Source organism: Oratosquilla oratoria, chromosome 8, assembly GCF_046742065.1.
Source record: "Oratosquilla oratoria isolate Oo_2021 chromosome 8, ASM4674206v1, whole genome shotgun sequence".
Lineage (NCBI taxonomy): Eukaryota > Metazoa > Arthropoda > Malacostraca > Stomatopoda > Squillidae > Oratosquilla > Oratosquilla oratoria.
This window is the reverse complement of record NC_134784.1, coordinates 37,328,609-37,350,561: the sequence shown is the minus strand read 5'-3', so window position 1 is coordinate 37,350,561 and position 21,953 is coordinate 37,328,609. Positions and strand designations below refer to the sequence as shown.

At 38.9% G+C, this 21,953-nt stretch overlaps 1 protein-coding gene across 2 annotated transcripts; it reads left to right on the top strand.

Annotated features, from left to right (window-relative positions):
- Nucleotides 1-7,160: 7,160 nt before the first annotated feature.
- On the top strand, nt 7,161-18,234 carry Fib (rRNA 2'-O-methyltransferase fibrillarin). 2 transcript variants are annotated; one of them, XM_076189157.1, is made up of 5 exons: nt 7,161-7,297; nt 13,463-13,648; nt 13,754-13,899; nt 14,337-14,507; nt 17,571-18,234. In XM_076189157.1, the coding sequence occupies exons 1-5, from the start codon at nt 7,294-7,296 to the stop codon at nt 17,985-17,987; spliced, it is 924 nt and encodes a 307-aa protein (XP_076045272.1). In that variant the 5' UTR covers nt 7,161-7,293; the 3' UTR covers nt 17,988-18,234. The 2 variants fall into 2 exon arrangements, with proteins under 2 accessions (XP_076045272.1, XP_076045271.1); XM_076189156.1 differs by having other exon boundaries at nt 7,279-7,306.
- The last annotated feature ends 3,719 nt before the right edge of the window (nt 18,235-21,953 follow it).

Genomic DNA, 21,953 nt, shown 5'->3' with positions numbered 1-21,953 from the left:
GTTTACATTGACCATGGGTATGACAATAGCTAAGTTTATCCTGAGGTGGTACAATAGAGAGGTCAGGTGTCACATTAGGGGAGGCATCAGAGAAATTACCATGGACAGGGGACTGCTTTGACTTCTGGTCATGACGCTTACAGCGAAAGCAAAAAGCTTTTGAGTGACCTGACTTGTTACAATAGGTACAGTACATGTAAGTACAGGTGTAAATGTAGACAAGAGCTTTAAGTAGGTACTAATGGCTGAGGGGGTGGAGGAGAACTAGGAACATTGGTATGTTGTGCATTGCTAATACACAAAGAACCAGAAGGTACTTTTAGTTTACTTGAAAGCAAAGTTACAAGAGACAATAGGGACTTAACCATCTTATAGCTGAGAAGTACTCTTCTCTCAAAAGGCACTAATAATAGTATATAAAAAAGAAATTCCAAAATAAGGTGGAATCTATCCAAAGTGATAGCATATCTACCCAATCTGATTGAAATGACTCTAATGTTTTGAAAGCAATCTTGCTGGCCTGAGTATGCATATAGGTAAGAGTGCCCAATTGGGATGTAAGGACAACTAACTTGAAGCACCATTGAAAATTACCATCTACAGGGGTATCAGAAAATATTTTGAGGAAATTAGCTCTTAAAAGTATCGTAATTATAGTTCAATGTTTTGGGGTCAAGACAGGAGGCTGACATTTCAGAAGCCAACGAGTTCAGCACAAGTTGAGATCTCACAAATGAGATTTTCTCAGACCCAGTAGTTATGTTAGTATTGACTTTACTATGCACTGGCGAATGAAATCTGCAGTCTTATATTGGGGATCTTGACTTGAAAACTTAACTATGGAAGGATCCTGATGCAAAAGGATGGAGTTCAGGGATTAATAAACAAAGGTAATTTACTCTTTGTAGATATATTTAAAGTAGAGCAAGGTAACTGTAATCTACTTAATAGCAATAAAACAAAAACAAGAAATTCTTATTAAATGCATTAATTAGTGTGACCACTTAGAAAAACACATGCTCCAATAAGGAAAACTTGGACCAGCGACGAAAATCATGCCTGAAAAGATGACAATAATAACACAAATTTTCTATAACTCGCAACAGGAAAACTGCACTGCAAGAGGTAACCATACAAAACAAAATAAAGCAAAATGGCTGAACGTGATGTAACAAATATGGCCGCCTCACTGTCATGTAAACAAATAGCAGCCTGGCCAGCGAAATTAACTATTGTTCAATTATCACAACAGAATCATGATAACACAATTTGACATGCATGCATAACTAACAATATATATATATAAATACAAGATTGAACAATAGTGAACAATACAGTCACTATGAAAGGGAAGCGTGCTGAAACCGGCAGAGGCGATCTACGTAGACGTAATCTATTCATTAAGGGAGCGTCGCCAGCGATCATTCGAAAAATTCTGGTACATGAGCGAATTTTAGGTAAAAATTTCAAAGGAATCTCTATGACGGTGGCAACACTCATACAAAGTTGTACAACTGTATTTCGTTTCTATTTTTTAAACAGCATAAAATAGATAAAATATTGGCAACCTCTGGCAACCCCATTCCATAAAAAACATTCTGTATATTGAAATAACGTCAACATTTCTATAGCCGTTTCGTCTTACTACAGAATTGTGTTTATGGAGATATTTGGCGACTCCCACCAGCATACCCGACAAAGACTGTGGACAGGGCACCAGTACTCTTTAAAAGGTGAAAGTAAGGTAACGTCGCTCCTGGCGCTTTCACCGTATGCAGCAATTTTGATTCCTCGCCCTGTATTGTTGCTGTGATCATGGGAAAATTAACAAGAAACAAGAGAGTGAAGCGGCAGAATATAGAGAGGTCCCGTGAATGCCTGAAATAGAAACAAGAAGGAAAAAGAAAGAAGAGAAAAGCACAGCTGCACCCAGCACTCCGCAAGCATTTACTAGCCACGCCCACCTTACACCTCATCCACCCACGCCACACCACTCACTCTCACCTCACACCTCATCAGCAAAGAAGAGAAAATTGGAGATTTGCTATACATTGCAACCATCAAACAAATGGCCGCGAAAATTTAGATCCCCCATCCTGTAAATTTTATGTTTTTGTTCTTTCTGTTGTAATATCTTCGGTTGTTCTTTATGGATTTTTTTCATTTTTTTTCATTTGAAAGAAAACATGCTCTTTATCTTCTACAGTAAAAAATAAAAGGATTTTGAATTAAAATATATTTATGAAGCCTGAATTTTGCAGCATTTTTAATTAGAGAAAAATTAATTAAAAATCAGAGGTATTAGTTTGAAAAGATATATTCAATAAGATTTGTTCCCCAGACTCTAAGCTTTTATTTCATACCAAGCTGAATGATGTGGAAGGAATTTCCATTAAGTAATTAGAGCTTCACTAGAGTTCACTATATCTTCATTAAATATTCACTATGCCTTATATATAAAAATAACTGAGGGGTGGCTGAACTATGCATGAGTGGGAAGCGAGCGAAGCGACCCGAATCAGCTGGGGGATTTGAAATGTAAACAATTTTAGAAGCATTTTGAAGCTATTTGCAAAGGCATATTGAGGAAATGGTAAATAAATTAGATTGCAATGGTAAAAAAAAAAACTATAATACTGGTTCAATGGAATATGGAATGTCTGGATAGAAAATATATATGGGAGGGTGTTGATTGAGAGGATTAGGAGAGGAACAGAGGGAGTAATTGGTGAGGAACAGTGTGATTTTAGGACAGGTAGAGGTTGTGTAGATCAGGTTTTTGTGGTAAGACATATATGAGAAAGTTATAGGAAAAGGTAAGGATGTTTTTGGGTTTTATGGATTTGGAAAAGGCTTATGACATGGTAGACAGGAAGGCACTGTGGGAGGTATTGAAGATATATGGGGTAGGAAGAAAGCTGTTAAGAGCAGTCGAGAGTTTTTACGAGAGTAGTAGAGCTTGTGTTAGGATTAGAAATGGAGAGAATGAATGGTTTGAGGTAAAGGTGGGACTTCGTCAAGGATGTGTTATGTCGCCCTGGCTGTGCAATCTATACGTGGATGGGGGTGGTGCGAGAGGTAAATGCAAGGGTAGGGGGTTGGAGATGGTTAAAGAAAATGGAGAAAAGTGGGAGATAAGCCAGTTGTTGTTTGTTGACGACACTGCGCTTGTAGCAGGATCAAAGGAGGGATTTAAGAAGTTAGTGACAGAGTTTGGGAAGGTGTGTGAAAGAAGGAAGTCGAAGATAAATGTGGGTAAATGTAAAATAATGAGATGTACAAGGGGAGAGAGTGGCAGCAGGCTGGAAGTGAGTATTAAGGGAGAGAGACTGGAGGAAGTGGATAGTTTTAGATACTTGGGTGCAAATGTGGCAGGAAAGGGAGGAGTGTGGTGGAGGTAGAATGTAGATTGAGAGAAGCGAGTAAATGCCTTGGGGGATTAAAAAGTGTAATGAGAAATAGACATTTGGAAATGGATGCTAAGAGGAGATTGTATGAAGGAGTGATCGTGCCAACAGCAATGTACGGGCCAGAAACATGGAACATAAGAGAGGAAGAGAGAAGGAGTTTGAATGTGTTTGAGATGAAATGCCTGAGGAGTATGATAGGGGTTACTAGGCTAGGTAGAATGAGAAATGAGGAGGTGAGGAGGAGAACAGGGGTGGAAAGGGAGTTGGAAGATAGGGTTGATGAAAGAGTATTAGGATGGTTTGGACACATGGAAAGAATGAGTGAAGAAAGATTAGTAAAAGAGGTATGGAAGGCAGAAGTGGAAGGAGTGAATATGAGGGGGCGTCCTAGGATGAGATGAATGGATGGGGTAAAAGGGGCATTGGGAAAGAGAGGAATGTCTGTTGAGGAAGGACAGAAGATAGGGGTGAATGGAGAAGGGTTGTGTATGGATGATGCTATGATGCATGAAGGGGAGTGGGTGGGGGATGGGGGTGAGGGAGTATGTATGAGAAATATATTGACGCAGCCCGAAGGGATTTCTCCCCGTCTTCTCCTTTTCTGCATGAGGGGACGGAGAGTGGGGGGGGGTCGCCGAATTAATGAAGCGGCCTTGCTGTGGATGTGCTGTGTCTTGCGATACTGCTTCTGACCCAAGGCAATGGACAAGATGCAGGGATGACCCGTCATCCAGGAGGTGCCAAGATAAGAGGGTGGAGGGAATTGAGTATGTTAGGGGTGGAATGGGTGGGAGTGGTTTCTATGCCTTTTTCTTTTGCCTACCTCCTGTGTAAGGGGGAAAAACCTTTGGTATATATATATATATATATATATATATATATATATATATATATATATATATATATATATATATATATATATATATATATATATATATATATATTGCATTGTAGGATATTGTAGGAAAATAGAGTAGCCAACACTCAGAATTACGGGTCCCAGATATAAGAAATGTGTGAGGGAACGAGTTATATCGGGACTGATGACACATTAAGGTAATCACTCGGCACGACGATAAGCCATGATGACATACAAATACGGAAGACATAGACCTATCTTTCAAACATATAATTTGCTGTCTTCCTAAAACATGTCTGCGCTCGGTCCCTTTAATACTTTTACCTTTCCAAATACTTTCCTCTATTTCATCCATGTTTCTCTTTCTTTTCTCTGATCTCTGCCTTTTGTTGATAAGCTTCTTTAGTTTGTGGTAAGTGCCAAACACATAGTATTTTCTGGTAGGAGTTTATTGCGTAGGTCTATACACAAGTATGGCAGGAAGTGATCTCTCACAAGCGAATGCTTGGGGCATCATGACGCGCCCGTGCCCTATTTCCTGATACAATGTTGCCAGGCGGGAAAAAGATTAGGCAAAACAATACATACAAGCATCTCTAGGTATATACATAAGAATATACAGAAACAATAGAACAATTACATATACTGAGGAATATGCATGCAAAATGGTTGAGGGTAACATATTTTATACCTCAATGCTATGAGACGTACAATTGGCATGACGCATACGCCTGGAGCGTACGCCTAATGACGTATATATAATCGGTTATATAATTATGTATAGGGCACTTATATAATGTAATGACTACATAGGCTTACTTATACAAAACATTTACAATAAGTATATGTTGATATTAAGTACCCATGTGTAATAACGAAGTGTTACATATACAATAAAGGAGATACATATACAATAAATATATACAATAATTAAGTAAGGAAGGGCTTGCCACAAGTTCTACTCTTACTATTTCGTCTCTCCTGTTTTTAATCTGCATGGTCCTTCATTTAATTAGGTAATTTGTAGCTTTGGAGTATTTGTTTTCTCTAATATTTTTTGTACTTCCTACTTTCTCTGCCGATTCCCTAATGATATTCACTAAATTCAAATTCATATCTTCGACGGTGTCCTCGATAGTTATTAGAGCTTTGAATATACTTTTATTTTCTAACTGAATTTTCTCCTTATCATTCTTAACCTTTGCAAGGCTTATTTTCTTTTTTTAAAAGTAGTTTATTTCTTTCAACTCTAAAATTGCATTTAGCTGTGCAACCTATCATTCTATGGTCACTACCTATGTTGACTTTATATTCGTATATGACCGTAACATTGCTAACGCTCTTGCTCTCATCTCCTAATATGAAGTCTACATCGTTCTCTGTTGTTCCATTTGGATTTCTCTAGGTCTATTCACGACCTATATGCTTTTGGAAGAAAGTGTTCATTATTCTCATGTTGTAGTTCTCTGCAAATTTTACTAACATCTCGCTTCTATCATTTCTTTCACCTACTCCAAACTTCCCGATGCACGATTCATTTCCCATCTTCTTCCCCACTTCAGCATTAAAGTCTCCTGTTACCAACATGTACTTACTTTTTTCTTTATTAATTCCCTGACATAATCATCATAGAAGGACTCAATTTCATCGTCTGAATTCTGTGAAGTTGGTGCATAAACTTGAACTATTTGTAGAGTGTACCTTTTACACAGCCTAATCACAGTCCAAGCTACCCTGTTCGATAAACTACTGAACTTGATTACGTTACCAGCAACCTCTTGGTTTATTAAGAATCCTACTCCACTAGATCTTTCTTTGTCCTTACCTCTAGGTTATAGTAGAACAGGTGGTGACCATCTTGTAATTGTATAAATTTTACTTCGGCTCTTCGGACTTCACTCAGTCCTACGATGTCCCATTTGATGTTGTCTAGTTCTTCCATTAAACTCTCTAGCCTGTGGTCTTCTGAAAGAGTTCTAACGATGTAAGTATAGATTTTGATTTTCTTCATGTTGTTTAATGTCCAAGACTTGGATCTGCTTGGACAGTGCTCACATTCGGTGGCACATTGCCCGTAAGCACACGAGGCTATGCGGTTGGACCTTTAGGAGACGATGATCTAAGAGGAATACCCGGTTTTGTTTTTGTTGTGCTACTCATGGTTGCTGTGAAGGGATTTTGGTAGTAATCTCACCTCCCTGCCAACCGATTTCTGGTGAGATATTTCTCTGGTGTCACCTTATTCATTATATTAGGTGAAGCCCTATATATCTATAGGGTTCCAAATGGTCCACGCCGTCATTATAACGGCATCCCATATATCTATGAGGAATTTCCCTGCTCACCATCAGGAACATGTCAATTAGCAGTGGGTCCTGCGACTGTGTGTGTGACCTGCTTTGTCTGATTTTTTTTTAAACCTGTTCGATATGGGTGACCCTACATATATTTCCTCTCAATCGACATAACTTTTGTAATCATTAGGATTAGCATCTTAAGCCTACCCACCAAGTCAAGGTGTCACTTCTCGGATAGGGTGTAATATATACTAAATATTATATATTTTATATTATACATTATTATATATTATAATGTATTGTATATTATATATCATATGTATTACGCATTAAATATTATATGTTATGCACACATTAGTTTATTTTATTTTCTATTTTGCAATCGAATACACATATATAAAAATACAATGTATAAAATTGTAAGGATGACACAGAGCAAAATTTGAAACTTTATTTTCATTGTGGTCCTCATTAAGTATTATATGTTATTTATAATGTATCGTATATCGTATATATTTCCTACAATATATTATATATTCCATATATATCATAATACGTCATTATAGATTTTTATATTTCATTATATAATCATTATATATTATCATATATGTTTCATAAAATCTAACGACTAAAACAAAATAATTAATTGAGTTGGGAACTAGGGACGGTTGAGTTCAGCGGTGTACAAGCGAGAACGAATTGTTTACAAGAAACACGTGGGCTAAGTATGGGTAAGCCTGGTAAGGGTTTTAGTTGAAATTATATTTTTCAGCGAGTTAAAGCGAACTCAAATGTATAAGGATTATTTATAAAGAAAGATGGGGTTGAAGTCACCTGGTATGCTCGAAGTAAAGTTGAATAAACCTGCGTAAGGTCATATATATGCTTTTAACACGGGTGGAGAAATAGCTGTTTACTGTGTATGATTTCGTGCTATGAGAGAAAGCATCAACTCCAAGTCAGCTCATTGTTTCTAAATTCGCAGAGTAGTTGGAGATGTGCTAGTATATCCTGAGACCTTAATGGAAGTAAGCCACTCATTTTTTTTTTTTTTTAGTTATCCCTGGTTAGTGTTGTGTATTATCAAATTATGATATTCTTACCTGTGACTCAGTTTATATAATATATAATTGTATATGTCTATTACTTCATTTGTATTGGTATGGGCTTGAATTGCTTGTGAAATTATTTTATTTAAATAAACCAAATCAAATCAAATTTGTGGTTCATCAGTCGCTTGTCCAGTTGGTGTTTGTATCATTGGATACACGGGTCTCACTAAATGCCGACCAAAACCACGCAATGATGTTTTTTTTATCAAATGCATAATTTATATATAAAAAATAGCATATGGTTGCATTATTTGACCTATTTTCTTTAAAATGTGTGATTTCCATGTAAAATCATCAAAGAGAAGTTACGTTTTTATCCTCTGCAAAATTACCAACCGGCAACCAACGCCGACCAAACCCAAACAATGACAGCTTTTGCTCAAATGACAAAAACGTATTCTCTTTGATGATTTTACATGGAAGTCACACATTTTAAAGAAAATAGGTCAAATAATGCAACCATATGCTATTTTTTATATATAAATTATGCATTTGGGCAAAAACCGTCATTGTGTGGTTTTGGTCGACGTTGGTCGGTGGTTGGTAATTTTGCAGAGGATAAAAACGTAACTTCTCTGATGATTTTACATGGAAATCACACATTTTACAGAGAATAGGTCAAATAATGCAACCATATGCTAATTTTTATTTAAAATTATACATTTGAGCAAAAGCCGTCATTGTTTGGGTTTGGTCGGCGTTGGTTGCCGGTTGGTAATTTTGCAAAGGATAAAAACGTAACTTCTCTTTGATCATTTTACATAGAAGTCACACATTTTAAAGAAAATAGGTCAAATAATGCAACCATATGGTATTTTATATATATAAATTATGCATTTGAGCAAAACCTGTCATTGTGTGGTTTTGGTCGACTTTGGTCGGCGTTTAGTGAGACCGGGATACACCAGACCCTAACAACGGTGTACTGTAGGGTCAACTTGGCCCATCTACTTGACCAATTCGGCTCCACATCTATCAAAATGAAGATGGTGTCACAAGCAGCTAATGGGCCAAGTTGGCGATGGACCGAGTTGGCTGGCAAACCTAACATCTTGGTGAATTTTTACTAACGTGCTAAGATTAAATTTCAAAATGCTTAAGTTGTCTAATAGTGTTTGGTATGATTGCAATAATGCTTATTCCAGTTTATATTGCAGGCATGTTTTAAAACCACCAGTTTTAAGTTTTGGGTAAATATTGATAATTGGCAGCCCCTGTTAAAAGCCAATACCGATGTTTGTTAATTTTGCAGTACTTATGTAATGGGTTCTAAATACTCAGAATATAGAGGTAGCTTATGATTAGGAAAGAATTGCAGCTGTGAAACCTGTGAAAAATTTCTAAAATTGTTTAAAAATTGCTATGCTAATAATGACTTGTGGTACCTGTATATGGGATTCAGAATACTCATAATAAGATCTAGCTAAAGAATTGCATTTGTAGTACCTAACTTAACCTAATCTAACTTAACCCAGTTTGGTAAATATAAAGGTGTTCAGCCATTAACTGCAGATATTTATATATGGGGGTAGAATTACTTAGGGTAAATGTTCAGTTTTGCACATGGGTGCAATATAGCAATAGAAAATGAATTATTATGTAAATTATGATGTATCAACGTAATATGCAATTTTGTGGGCGGAAAAAAAAGTTACTAAAATAGATTTCATAAGTAATGAAGTCACGCCAGACGAATGGTACGCCATGTTTGTTATGATGCCTACATCGAAGAAATGAAATGATGATAAATTGAAATTTGTCTAACCTAACATAACATAACCTGTGTTTAATAAATCAGTACCTGCCGTGTATATGTCATCTGGATCATCCTCGTCATCGTCATGAGAGATGTTGGCGGGCTTTTCAATGACTCAGATTGCGGGGTGTACAAGGTTTTTGCAGCTTGAAGGAATGCATGGATTTCAGCTCCATAGCATTGCTTCAAGAAAATGTACCTCCTGAGGTACTGCCGGAAGTACCGAGGCAGTGATGTCCATCTTGTAACTGACGTTTCAAGTAGACCGGGCAGATGGCAAACACTTGACAGACGACAAGATGGCATTCTGATCCTATGCTACCGACTTTGTTAGCAGATTTGCTTGTAGCAAGGTAGTTTTTATTTTCATTTCTGACCAGAAAAGTGCATAATACGTTCATGTATTATTATTTACAAAATTAATATTTAATTTTCTAAAGCTATATCATGCCCATGTGCAAAACTGAACATATACCTTACTTAGAATGATAAAAGTTAGCAGATGACCACATGACAAAGAAACTTCAAATACACTTCTCATCATACAAAAGATGGAGTTAACACCAAAACAACAAGACAAGATGATAGGTAAGAATGACAGCTGTGAGATTAGTATTATACATCTTTATAAATACCTAGTTAGCTAGGTCAAACACCGCTAGAGGCGACACTGTCTATGACATCTGCCAATAGCGTGTCATTTTATGCGCACCCCATTCAAACGGCCAAATTTACATATTGCGGAAAATTTAATTAATAAAAAAGTCTCGTGAGTGTATTGTACTATGATCATAAAAAGTTTCAACCAATCACATCATCAGTTACATATTGGTACATAGAAATATGCAAAAAACATGGCAGCCTGCATTCAGCAGTAAATCAAAATTTTGTTCATGTTTCAACGAGAAAAATGAGCTAGAAAACTCCAGTAAACGGGTAACAGACCCAAATAAACGGAAACTACTAGTCTCACAGAATATTCTGATACCAAAATCAGTGCAGGGTATCACGGGAGAGCTGAGAAATCATAAGTAGAAAATGAGTTTTTCTATCAGGTCGGGTAACGACAACGTTAAATGTATTGTGGCATCTCAGCCGCTGATGCAGACGTGTCCGTCGGATCATCTTTGCATGCTTTATCATGATCTATACTGGTACTCTAACCTAATGTAAGGTAGTATAATCCAGTTATATCTTGCCATTGAACATTGTGTGAATAACTGTACTTGCTGATATGTCATTCCTTGGGTCACCATATTGGATTTCTGCCATATTGGCTAATCAAGGTAATAGTTATTTCTTAGTTCTCCCAACTTTCTGATGCTTGTAAAACTAAGTCTAGGGCACTTCCAACCTCTCAGGTCAATTTGGCACTACGTTTCCAAAAGTGTTGTTACAAACAATGTTATGTATATGGACTTTGCTACACACTTTGGCCCTATTTCCTGGGACAAAATAGACCTGATTTGGTACCTTTCAAAATGCAATATCTCGGGAACTAGGACAGCTAGATGGATAATTCAAATTGCATTGTACTCATAGTGACTTTATGCATCCAATGAGAACTACTTCAGCTCAAATATCAGGAATTCCATTTTCATGTTGATCTAGCTAACCTAGTTTTAAGGGCATGATGGGAAAGTAGTGTTTGGGTTAGACAATTACATGGCAGTTCATGGTGCACAGAGAATATAAAGATGCATGTTTATGAAAAAGAAATATGGGTAAATTTTTAGAGATACCTATGCGATATAACAATAGAAAATGATTAATTTCATAAATTATAATACATCAATGTAACGTGATTTTCTTGGCGGAAATCAATAACAAAAAAGCTGCTAAGACAGATTTACTAATGAATGAAGTAGTGATGATTGAATGATATGCCATGTTTGTTTTGATAGATGCAGAGGTTGAAGGAATGAAAGGATGATGGATTCGTCTGTTCTAACCTAACCTATGTAACCTAACATGTATTTAGTAATTCGGTACCTCTAATTCTAAAGATCATCTGGGTCGTCGTCACAGATACTGATGGCCTAATTATTATTGTACCTCAGGCAATTAACAGACGACGGCAGATTCCTGTGTTCACTCATGAAGTCCAAAGAAGCCCTATTGTCTTTGTAACAGTGCTTACCCAGAGCTGGAGAACACCTGATACACAATGTGAAAGCCATTGTCTAACTGACAGTAACTGGACTGGACAGACGACAATGTTTTGATCCTATGCATGCAACTTCGTTTGGCAGTATATTTGTTTTTAGCAGTTTTTTTTATTTATTTCCACCAACAAAAATGTATATTACATTGATGTATTATGATTTAGAAAATTGATAATTTTCTAATGCTATATCGCATAGGTGTGCACTTCTAAAAAAAATACTGAAATATGGCATTCCCATTGTGGCTGTACAAATAACAAGCGGTGTGTTATTGGCAGCACCGTCATGGTGCAAACAGTTTAAGGAAGTATGATTGATGGTACTGTCACAGTGTATTTACCTAGTTGTATTTTACGGGAAGGGGAGCTATGCTCATGGTGTCCTGTTTTCATATCTCGTTTTATCTAAACTATTTTTAAATTCATGTATTGTTTTTGCACACACCACTTTCTCATCTAACTTGTTCCAACTGTCTATTACCGGGCTGTTTTGTACTGCAATTATGTAGTCATGGTGAGCATTAGTAAATTTGTGGGGCTTTGAGAAATAAATTGATGTAGCCTGAAGCGATTTCTCTCCACCTTCTTTTCTGCATGAGGGGATGGAGGGGGGGGGGTTGCCGATTTGATGAAGCAGCCTTGCTGTGGATGTGCTGTGTCTTACGACACTGCTTCTGGCCCAGGGTAGTGGACAAGGTGCAGGGATGGCCTGTCATCCTGGAGGTGCCAAGATAAGAGGAAGGGAAGGTGGTGGATTGGAGTATGTTTGGGATGGAATGGGTGGGAGTGATTTTTATGACTTTGTTTTTTGGCTACCTCCCTTGTAAGAGGGAAAAATGCCAATGGTATATATATACACAAGTTACCTCCTGATTCTGTGAACTGGTTTGGTCACATTTTCTGTGTTTATTATTACTCATAGTAAAAGGGAATGAGTAATACAGCAATGACTATATTTTATAATGCGAGTAGTATGATGCATTGCACAAATGGCAGCTGATGCTGCACGTAAGAATTTGACTTGTACTGAAGTGGTTAAAATAAAACTTCCAGACAATATTTGAGAAATAAGAACACAAGGCATCCCCATTTGGTACTGAGAGGATGGGCAGAGAAACCTTGTTTATATATGGCTTCATAGAACATTTCAGAAAATGGAAGAAGTATTTAGGTGCTTTTAAACAACTACCATTATGCTAGGGTTTCTCAGGTAAATCATGAATCATAGATCATAGAATGACCAATCAAGAAACTATCAGAATACTCTGTGTACTTAGGAGAATTTCATGATGCTGCAATTGAACTATGATATTAAACTGCCAATGGGGATAATCATAATCTAGACTTGTTTTTGAATATTTGAGAAAGTTGCACAATATTACCAAACAATAATATGACAGACTGGGAACTGCACCATTGAGCTATACATACCAGGTAGTGAATTTTATCTACATAGGTGTTTTCATTCAGTTAGAATTTTACATTTGGTACTCAAATGTTAGATGTTAAGTATACAGGCTATTGAGTGGTATGGGTTTGAAATCTTGTTTACGAGTCACATTACTTGCTGTGTCTTGCGACACTGCTTCTGACCCAGGGCAGTGGACAAGGTACAGGGATGACCTGTCATCCAGGAGGTGTTAAGATAAGAGGGAGTGTTGACGGGTGTGGAGTGTATTCAGGGATGGAATGGGTGTGAATGATTTTATGCCTTTTCCTTTTTGGCTACCTCCCTTGTAAGGGGGAAAAAGCCTTGGTATATGTATGTACATTACTAGCCTAAACCAGAAATGTACTGCAGGTGAACTTAAAAATATTTACTTAAATCTTGCTTAATTCAAGAGTTAACAATTTTATTTTGCAGGTTTTTCTCCAAGAGGTGGTGGATTTGGAGGCAGGGGTGGAGGTAGAGGAGGAGGAAGAGGAGGATTCGATGGAGGTCGTGGAGGTGGAAGAGGAGGGTTTAGAGGTGGAAGAGGTGGTGGCGGTGACCGTGGAGGAGGCAGGGGCCGTGGTGGATTTGGAGGCAGAGGCCGTGGAGGTGGAAGAGGTATGTTAAATTTTATTAATGTAATGATGTCATTGTTTGAAATTAACACCCATGTTAATGTTGAAAACTGAAATTTATAAACTTTGAAATGGTCCTGTGTTGCAGGTGGTTTCCGTGGTGGACGTACTGTGATGGTTGAACCACACAGGCATGAGGGAATTTTCATTGCCCGTGGGAAAGAAGATGTTCTTGTTACACGAAATATGGTTGTTGGAGAAAGTGTATATGGTGAAAAAAGGATTAGTGTTGAGGTTAGTAGATATGACATATCTCTCACAAGTGATAAGCTGACCTAAAAGAGAATGCATGAATTTGTGAAAAATGAAAATTATTAACAAGTATGCAATAGCATTTGGTAATGTACTTGCACGTGAACTAGTGTAGATCTTGACTGGGACTAGAGTTCCTGTTGTCAATCATGTTTCTCCAATGAAAAGTTAAGGATATAAACTAATTGGGATATAAAGGAAACAAACTAAATGAAATATAAAGTAGCTATATGATTAATAAGTCTGAATTTTAGTATTGTCACATTGAATGCTTTTCATGTTGTATATGGATGAGTAAGAAACTAATTGAATCTCCTGTTAACGTGCATGGATTCATGGGTTAGCCTTTATTTACAAAACCTACTTATTTACTGAAAGAATTTTAATATTAATTGTTATATTGAATATTGCAATTGCAGGAAGAAGGTGAAAAGTTAGAGTACAGAGTGTGGAATCCTTTCCGATCGAAACTTGCAGCAGCAATTGTTGGTGGTGTCGGTAATATATGGATGCCACCAGGTACCAGGGTTTTGTACCTAGGAGCTGCTAATGGAACCACAGTCTCTCATGTGTCAGATGTGGTTGGGCCAGTAAGTATTTTGTACATATTTTTAGTTATATATGATCTTTTGAACATTTTCATGTAGCCAGTACTGTAGGGAATGCAGTGATATCCCTGCAGCCCTAAGTTATTTTCAAGACTGGAGTTAAATTTCCAATGATAAAGGAATGATGGTCCACTTATAACTAATATTTGTCCTTCATTACTGTCCTCTTTCAATTTTTCTTGTACCACAACAGCTTTTCCATTCCCTTAAGTCTTCTTAGTTACTGTTACCTTGCACTGAAGTTTTCTCAGTTTAAAGGTAGTTGGGGTAGGTATTAATGACATATTCACAGCATATTGGAAGATAGAACCAAAAAAGTTGGGGGCTTTGAGGATTTCATGTGTAGATGAAATACATGTGCCTTTTTACATATGGGAAGTGGCAGTGTTTAAGCATACACATACCCATTCCTCACCTATCCCGTACCTATCCCACACCGATCCCACAACTAGTCAAAACCCATTCCTTCTCTCATTTTAGCACCCCGTGGAAGAAATCAATCTGTTGTCCCTGGGCTCTTGTAGGAGACCTGGGCAATGGCCATCAGACACCTGAAATTATATTTTTGTAAATAGAACATTATCATAACTTGTTTAAAAAAGTTGAAATATTACAAAAAATGGTGGAAGGTAAGTTGAAAGTGGAGTATAGATGGACAAAGGGGGAAAGGATGGAAGGTAGGGAGGTGCTTAAAGTAAACTGCTTAAATGAGAAGGAAAAGTACAAGAAGCTGAGAGAAGAGTAGGAGGAAGGGAAGGATAGAGTAGAGCTAGGAGTGGAGGAGGAATGGGGATGGTTCAAGGAGGAAGTCACAAGGTGTGCAAAGATGCTGTGTGAAACAAGGAGGATGGAAGGAAATAGAAGGAAGGAAAGAGTAGTTAGTGGTGGGATGATGAAGCAAAAATGGTTATAGAAGAGAAAAAATGAGTAATCACAGATTGGTTGTAAAGAAGGATGAGAAACATAAGTATATACATATATGTATACCAAAGGCTTTTTCCCTCCTTACAAGGGAGGTAGCTAATGAGAGAAGTACAAAGAAAAAAGAAGAGAAGTAAAATATGATAAAGGAGAGATGGGGAAAGGGTATGACAGGAATTTTTGAAAGTAATAAAAAGATGTTTTGGAAGAAAATCAAGAGAGGAAGGGGAGATGAATCAATTGGAGAAGAAAAGGTAAAAGGTGCTGATGGAGAGATGATAATGGAAGAAGTGGCAGTAAGAAGAAGATGGCCAAAATAGAGTAGGGAGTTGCAAAATGTGAAGTACTTGGAGAGAAAGGTGGTTGCAGTGGTAGGCACAAAGAAAATGACAGTGGTGAATGAGGAAAACAGGATAAATATGAAAAAATGAGGAGAAAGCTGTTTTTAAAATGGTGAGAGCAGGTAAGGCACCTGTGTTAGATGGGTGTCATGCAATGTATCTTAAAAAGGGAGATACAGTGATGTTGGACTGGCTGGTGAGGTTGTATAATGTTTGTCTAAAAGAGAAAGTGCCAGAGGACTAGAAGTGTGCCTGCATAGTTTTGCTTTACAAGGAAAAAGGGGACAAGTGCGATTGTAGTAGTTTCAGAGGGATGAGTTTGCTGTGTGTAGTTAAAGGTTTATGGGAGGGTTTTGATTGAGAGGATTAGGAGGGAGATTGGTGAGGAACAAAGTGAGTTAAGGAAAGGTAGGGGTTGTGTGGATCAGATTTTTGTGGTAAGACATAAATGAGAAAACTTTAGCAAATGGTTAAGATTTTTTTTGGGCCTTTATGGATTTGGAAGAGGATTATGACAGAGTAGACAGGAAGGCAATATGGGAGGTCTTGCAGATATATGGGATAGGAGAAAAGCTGTTGAGAGCAGTCAAGAGTTTTTACAAGAGTTGTAGAGCCTGTTTTAGAATTAGAAATAGAGAGAGTGGTTTGAGGTAAAGGTGAGACTTCGCCAAGGATGTGTTATGTCACCTTGGCTGTTCAGTGTGTACATGGAAGGGAATGGGGGGTGGTTACAGAGCATGAGTGAATGATATTTTGACACTGCCCAGAGGGATTTCTTCCTGTCTTCTCTTTTTCTGCATGAGGGGACAGAGAGGGGGGTCACTGAATAAATGACAGAAGATAGGGTTGAGTGGAGAATGGTTGTTTATAGATGATGCTGTGATAAATGGGAGTGGGTGGGGGATGGGGGTGGGTGAGATGCAGGGATCATTGTGTATGAGCCAAGTAAAGAGGGAAGGAGTGGGGGTGAATGGGAGTGGAGTATGTGGGGATGAAATGGGTGTGAGTGGATATGCCTTTTGATGCCTCCCATATAAGGGGGAAAAACCTCATGATGTGTGTGTGCGTGTGTGCATGTGTAAAATCCATTCAAACACTTCCAATGCTATGGGGTGCAGTTTTATTTAGTAGTCTCTGGTAGTACCTTGTCGAACACTTAGCTAAAGTCAAGGTATTCATAATTATCATTGTAATGTGCTGCCTTGTAGCCATTAACGTATAAAAGGATAGTTACACATGACTTACCATTGGTGAACCCATAATTGTTCATTTTGTTGATCTATTATTAGCATCTGAATCATACTTAGTTGTGGACCAAAAGGTCTCACTGTCAGTATGCTCTTCATTTGTAAAGTAAGACTACCCTTGAATCACAATTACCCCAGATTTTATACCTCCTCCCAAAGACTACAATTGTCCATTAACAGAAGCAGAATAACACGTTTCTCTCCATTTTTTCCCATTAAAAGCTCAGACTTTACACCAAAACCTGGGCAGGACAAGTAATCAAATTATAAATACACTTGACCAACTAATATATGATAATGTACAAAGTGTCCAATTGTCCACAAAGAAAGAAGTGCTGGTTAACAAAAGTCCATAGCATCTTTTCCTCTTCCCTGACATGCCTGTTCCCCTTCTTCCTCCCTCCTTTCCTCAGGTCATCATTCTTTTAATGTAATTAGAATTGTTATAATGCCTCTTGGAAGGGTGTTCACTTTATGATATGGCACATATTGATGTTTGTTTAAATTAATGTTTTCATCCTGCCTTTTGTTTTCAGGACGGTGTAGTGTACGCTGTGGAATTTTCACACCGCTCTGGACGTGATTTGGTGAATATGGCAAAGAAGCGAACCAATGTTGTGCCCATTGTGGAGGATGCACGTCATCCTCACAAATACCGCATGATTGTCAGCATGGTAGACTGCATATTTGCTGATGTTGCACAGCCTGATCAGGCCCGTATTGTGGCCATCAATGCTCAGTATTTCCTGAAAAATGGTGGGCACTATGTAATTTCTATCAAGGCCAATTGCATAGACTCTACAGCACCAGCAGAAGCTGTCTTTGCAGGGGAAATCAAGAAATTACAGGCAGACCAGCTTAAGCCACAGGAGCAGTTGACTTTGGAACCATATGAGCGAGATCACGCTGTAGTTGTAGGAGTTTACCGTCCACCAAAGAAAAACAAGGACTAATATTCAGGAGGCTAAAGGGTTTTGTAAAAAAAAAAGTAAATGAATAAATAAAAAATAAAAATGGATAAATACATAAATACTGACAACCAGAGATGAATTACTAAAGGTACTAATGGCATTGTTGACACAGATGTGGGATACTGTGTGCTTGATATGGAAGTATACAAGTATGTTTCATTTATGTGCAACGAGTGAAAGTGTGTATGTAACAATGCAGTAATAGAATAAATTGTTTTTATGAAATAAATTTGTTTTCCCATATTACCCCAACATCTGTGGTTCTACAAAAAAACCAACCTAGATTAGTGAACTGACAACCTAATATATTTTCACCACATTTTATCTCTAATGATGTAACACTGATTACTTTGAAGGTACATATCATATGTACATCAGTAAGTTTGTTGTGGTACTTGTCTCAGAAAGGGTTAGTAGTATCTCCTGATGGACTTTTAGTACATACATCATATACCAAGAGTTTTTTCCCTCACACAAGAGAGGTAGCCAAGTCAAAAGGCATAATTCCACCCCCATTCACCACCCCTCCCTCCCTACCTCCCTCCCTCTCATCTTGGCTCCTCCTGTATGATAGGTAATCCTTGCATATTGCCTATCCCCCAGGGCCGGAAACAATGCAGCAAGACAGCAAAGCCACTTCATTTAATTGGCCACCCCTCCTCTCCATCCCCTCATGCAGCAACATTGAAGACTGAGAAATCCCTTTGGGCTGTGCCAAAATATTCATATATAACCACTCCCTAACCTCCCCCTCCTGTCCCTCACCCACTCCCTTGTATCACAATATTGTCCATATACAGTCATCACTCCTGCTTGTCCCTTTGATCCCATCCATCTGTCTCGTCCTCGGTTGTCCCCTCATATTCACTACCTCCACCTCTGCCTTCCACACTTTTTTTTTTTACTAATCTTTCATCACCCATTCTTTCCATGTGTCCAAACCATCCCAATACTCTTTCATCAACCCTATCTCCTTTTCCATCCCAGCCCTCCTCACTTTGTTTCTCACTGTCCAACATTGTCACACCAACCATACTTAGACATTTCACCTTGAACACCTTGAAATTCTTCCTCTCTTACGTTCCATGTCTCTGCCCCATACAGTGCTGTCAGCAAAACCATCCCTTCCCAAATGTTTATTTCTCATTACACTTTAATTCCCCAAGGCACTTGCCTCTCAATCTACAACCTCCACTCTGTTTCCCACCACGTGAGCCCAAGTATCTAAAGCTATCCACTTCCTCCAGCCTCTCTCCTGTAATACTTCCAAATTGCTGTCATCCTCTTCCTTTGTATATCTTATCGCCATACTTTTACCCACATATACCTTCAACTTTATCCTCTCGTACAACTCAAACTCCACAAACGTCCTTAATCCTGCCTTTGATCTTGCCATTAGCACAGTGAATTCAGCAAACAACTGGTTTACCTCCCACTTTTCTCCATTTTCTTTGTCTCCAGTCCCTTGCTTATTACCCTTGCATTTACCTCCTGCACCACACCATTCATGTACAGTCACTCAAAAAAGTATTGGTATGGACACGTTTGTATAAGAGAAGGTAGTGTGCTGGAGGACTGGGGGAGTACCTGTATAGTTCTACTTTACAAGGAAAAAGGGGACAACTGTGTGTGTAGTCAGGGCCCTGACATGGGTAAGTGGCTAAGTGCTGCACCCCCCACACACCACCACTACCACCACCTTCCACATCTGATGGTCACTAGCACGATTCACATGTAACATTCATCCACAAAACATTTATACACACAACTCATGAAAAACCATGCATTAAAAGTACATTTGGGGGAATTTGCCTTACCTTTTTTTCACCAAAAGTGCTGCCCCCTGGCATTGCCCCCTGCCTATCCCCTTGTTGGGGCCCTGAGTATAGTAGTTTCAGAGGGATCAGTTTGTTAAGTGTAGTTGGGAAGGCTTATGGGAGGGTCTTAATTAAGAGGATTAGGAGAGGGAGTAATTGCCGAGGAAGGGTGTGGGTTTAGGAAAGGTAGGGGTTGTGTGGATCAGATTTTTGTGGTAAGACATGAGAATGCTTATAGAAAAGGTAAGGATGTTTTTTGGGCCTTTATAAATACATATACCAAAGGCTATTTCCCCCTTACAAGGGAGATAGCCAAAAAGAAAAAGGCATAAAAAAAACATTCCCACCCATTCCATTCCTAATACACTCCACTCCCCTCCACCCTCCCTCTTATCTTGGCTCCTACTGGATGACAGGTCTTCTCTGCATCTTGTCCACTGCCCTAGGTCAGAGGCAGTGTCGCAAGATCTACAGCAAGGCCGCTTCATTAGATTGGCGACCCCCCCCTATCCACCCCCTCATGCAGAAAGGAGAAGACGGGGAGAAATCCCTTCAGGCTGCGTCAAATTTTGATCACACATACTACCTCACCCCCCATCCCCCTACATATTCCACCTCATGCATCACAACATCATCCATATACGACCATTCTCCATTCACCCCTGTCCTCTGTCCTCTCTCGTCCTTCCTCAACAGACATTCCCCTCTTCCCCAAAGCCCCTTTCACCCCATCCATCCATCTCATCCTATGTCGTCCCCTCATGTTCACTCCCTCCACATCTGCCTTCCATACCTCTTTTACTAGTCTTTCTTCACTCATTCTTTCCATGTGTCCAAACCATCCTAATACTCTTTCATCCACCCTATCTCCCAACTCCCTTACCACCCCTGTTCTCCTCACCTCCTCATTTCTCACTCTATCCAGCCTAGTAACCCTTATCATACTTCTCAGACACCTCATCTCAAACACATTCAAACTCCTCTCTTCCTCTCTTATGTTCCATGTTTCTGCCCCATACTGTACAGTGCTGTTGGCACAATCACTCCTTCATACAATCTCCTCTTAGCATCCATTCCCAAATGTCTATTCCTCATTACACTTTAATCCACCAAAGCATTTACTCACTTCTCTCTATCTACATTCTACCTCCACCTCCACTCCACCCTTTCCTGCCACATTTGCACCCAAGTATCTAAAACTATCCACTTCCTTCAGTCGCTCTCCCTTAATGCTCCCAGTCTGATGCCACTTTCACCCCTTGTCATCTCATCACCTTACTTTTACCCACATTTATCTTCAATTTTCTTCTTTCACACACTCTCCCAAACTATCACCAACTTCCTCAGTCCCTCCTCTGATCCTGCTACAAGCGCAGTGTCGTCCGCAAACAGCAACTGGCTCACCTCCCACTTTTCTGCACTTTCTTTAACCATCTCCAATCCCTGACCCACTATCCTTGCATTTACCTCTCGCATTACCCCATCCATGTATAAGTTGAACAGCCAGGGCGACATAACGCATCCTTGACGAAGTCCCACCTTTACCTCGAACCACTCTCTCCATTTCTAATCATGACACATGCTCTACTACTCTCGTAAAAACTCTTGACAGCTCCTACAAGCTTTCCTCCTATCCTATATATCTGCAAGTCCTCCCACAGTGCCTTCACGTCAACCCTTTTCCAAATCCATAAAAGCCCAAAAACATCCTTACCTTTTCCTATAGCTTTCTCACATATCTGTCTTACCACAAAAATCTGGTCTACGCAACCTCTACCTGTCCTAAATCCACACTACTCCTCGCCAATCACTCCCTCTGTTCCTCTCCTAATCCTCTCAATTAAGATCCTCTCATAAGCCTTCCCAACTACACTTAGCGAGCTAATCGCTCTGAAACTACTACACTCACACTTGTCCCCATTTCCCTTGTAAACTGGAACTATATAGGCACTCCTCCGGCACTCTACCCTCTCTCCAGCAAACATTAAATAACCTCACCAGCCAGTCCACCATCACTGTACCTCCTTTTTTTTTTTAGACATTCTGCATGGCATCCATCCAGACCAGGTGCCTTATCTATTCTCATCATCTTAACAATTGCCTTGACTTCATCCTTCCTTATTTCTCCTCA

What these genes read in the sequence shown, in the direction of transcription:
- Fib (XM_076189156.1), top strand. An exon ending in AAAAAAGGATTAGTGTTGAG is followed by an intron (nt 13,900 to 14,336) that starts GTTAGTAGATAT and finishes TTGCAATTGCAG; the next exon opens with GAAGAAGGTGAAAAGTTAGA. An exon ending in TGTCAGATGTGGTTGGGCCA is followed by an intron (nt 14,508 to 17,570) that starts GTAAGTATTTTG and finishes TTTTGTTTTCAG; the next exon opens with GACGGTGTAGTGTACGCTGT.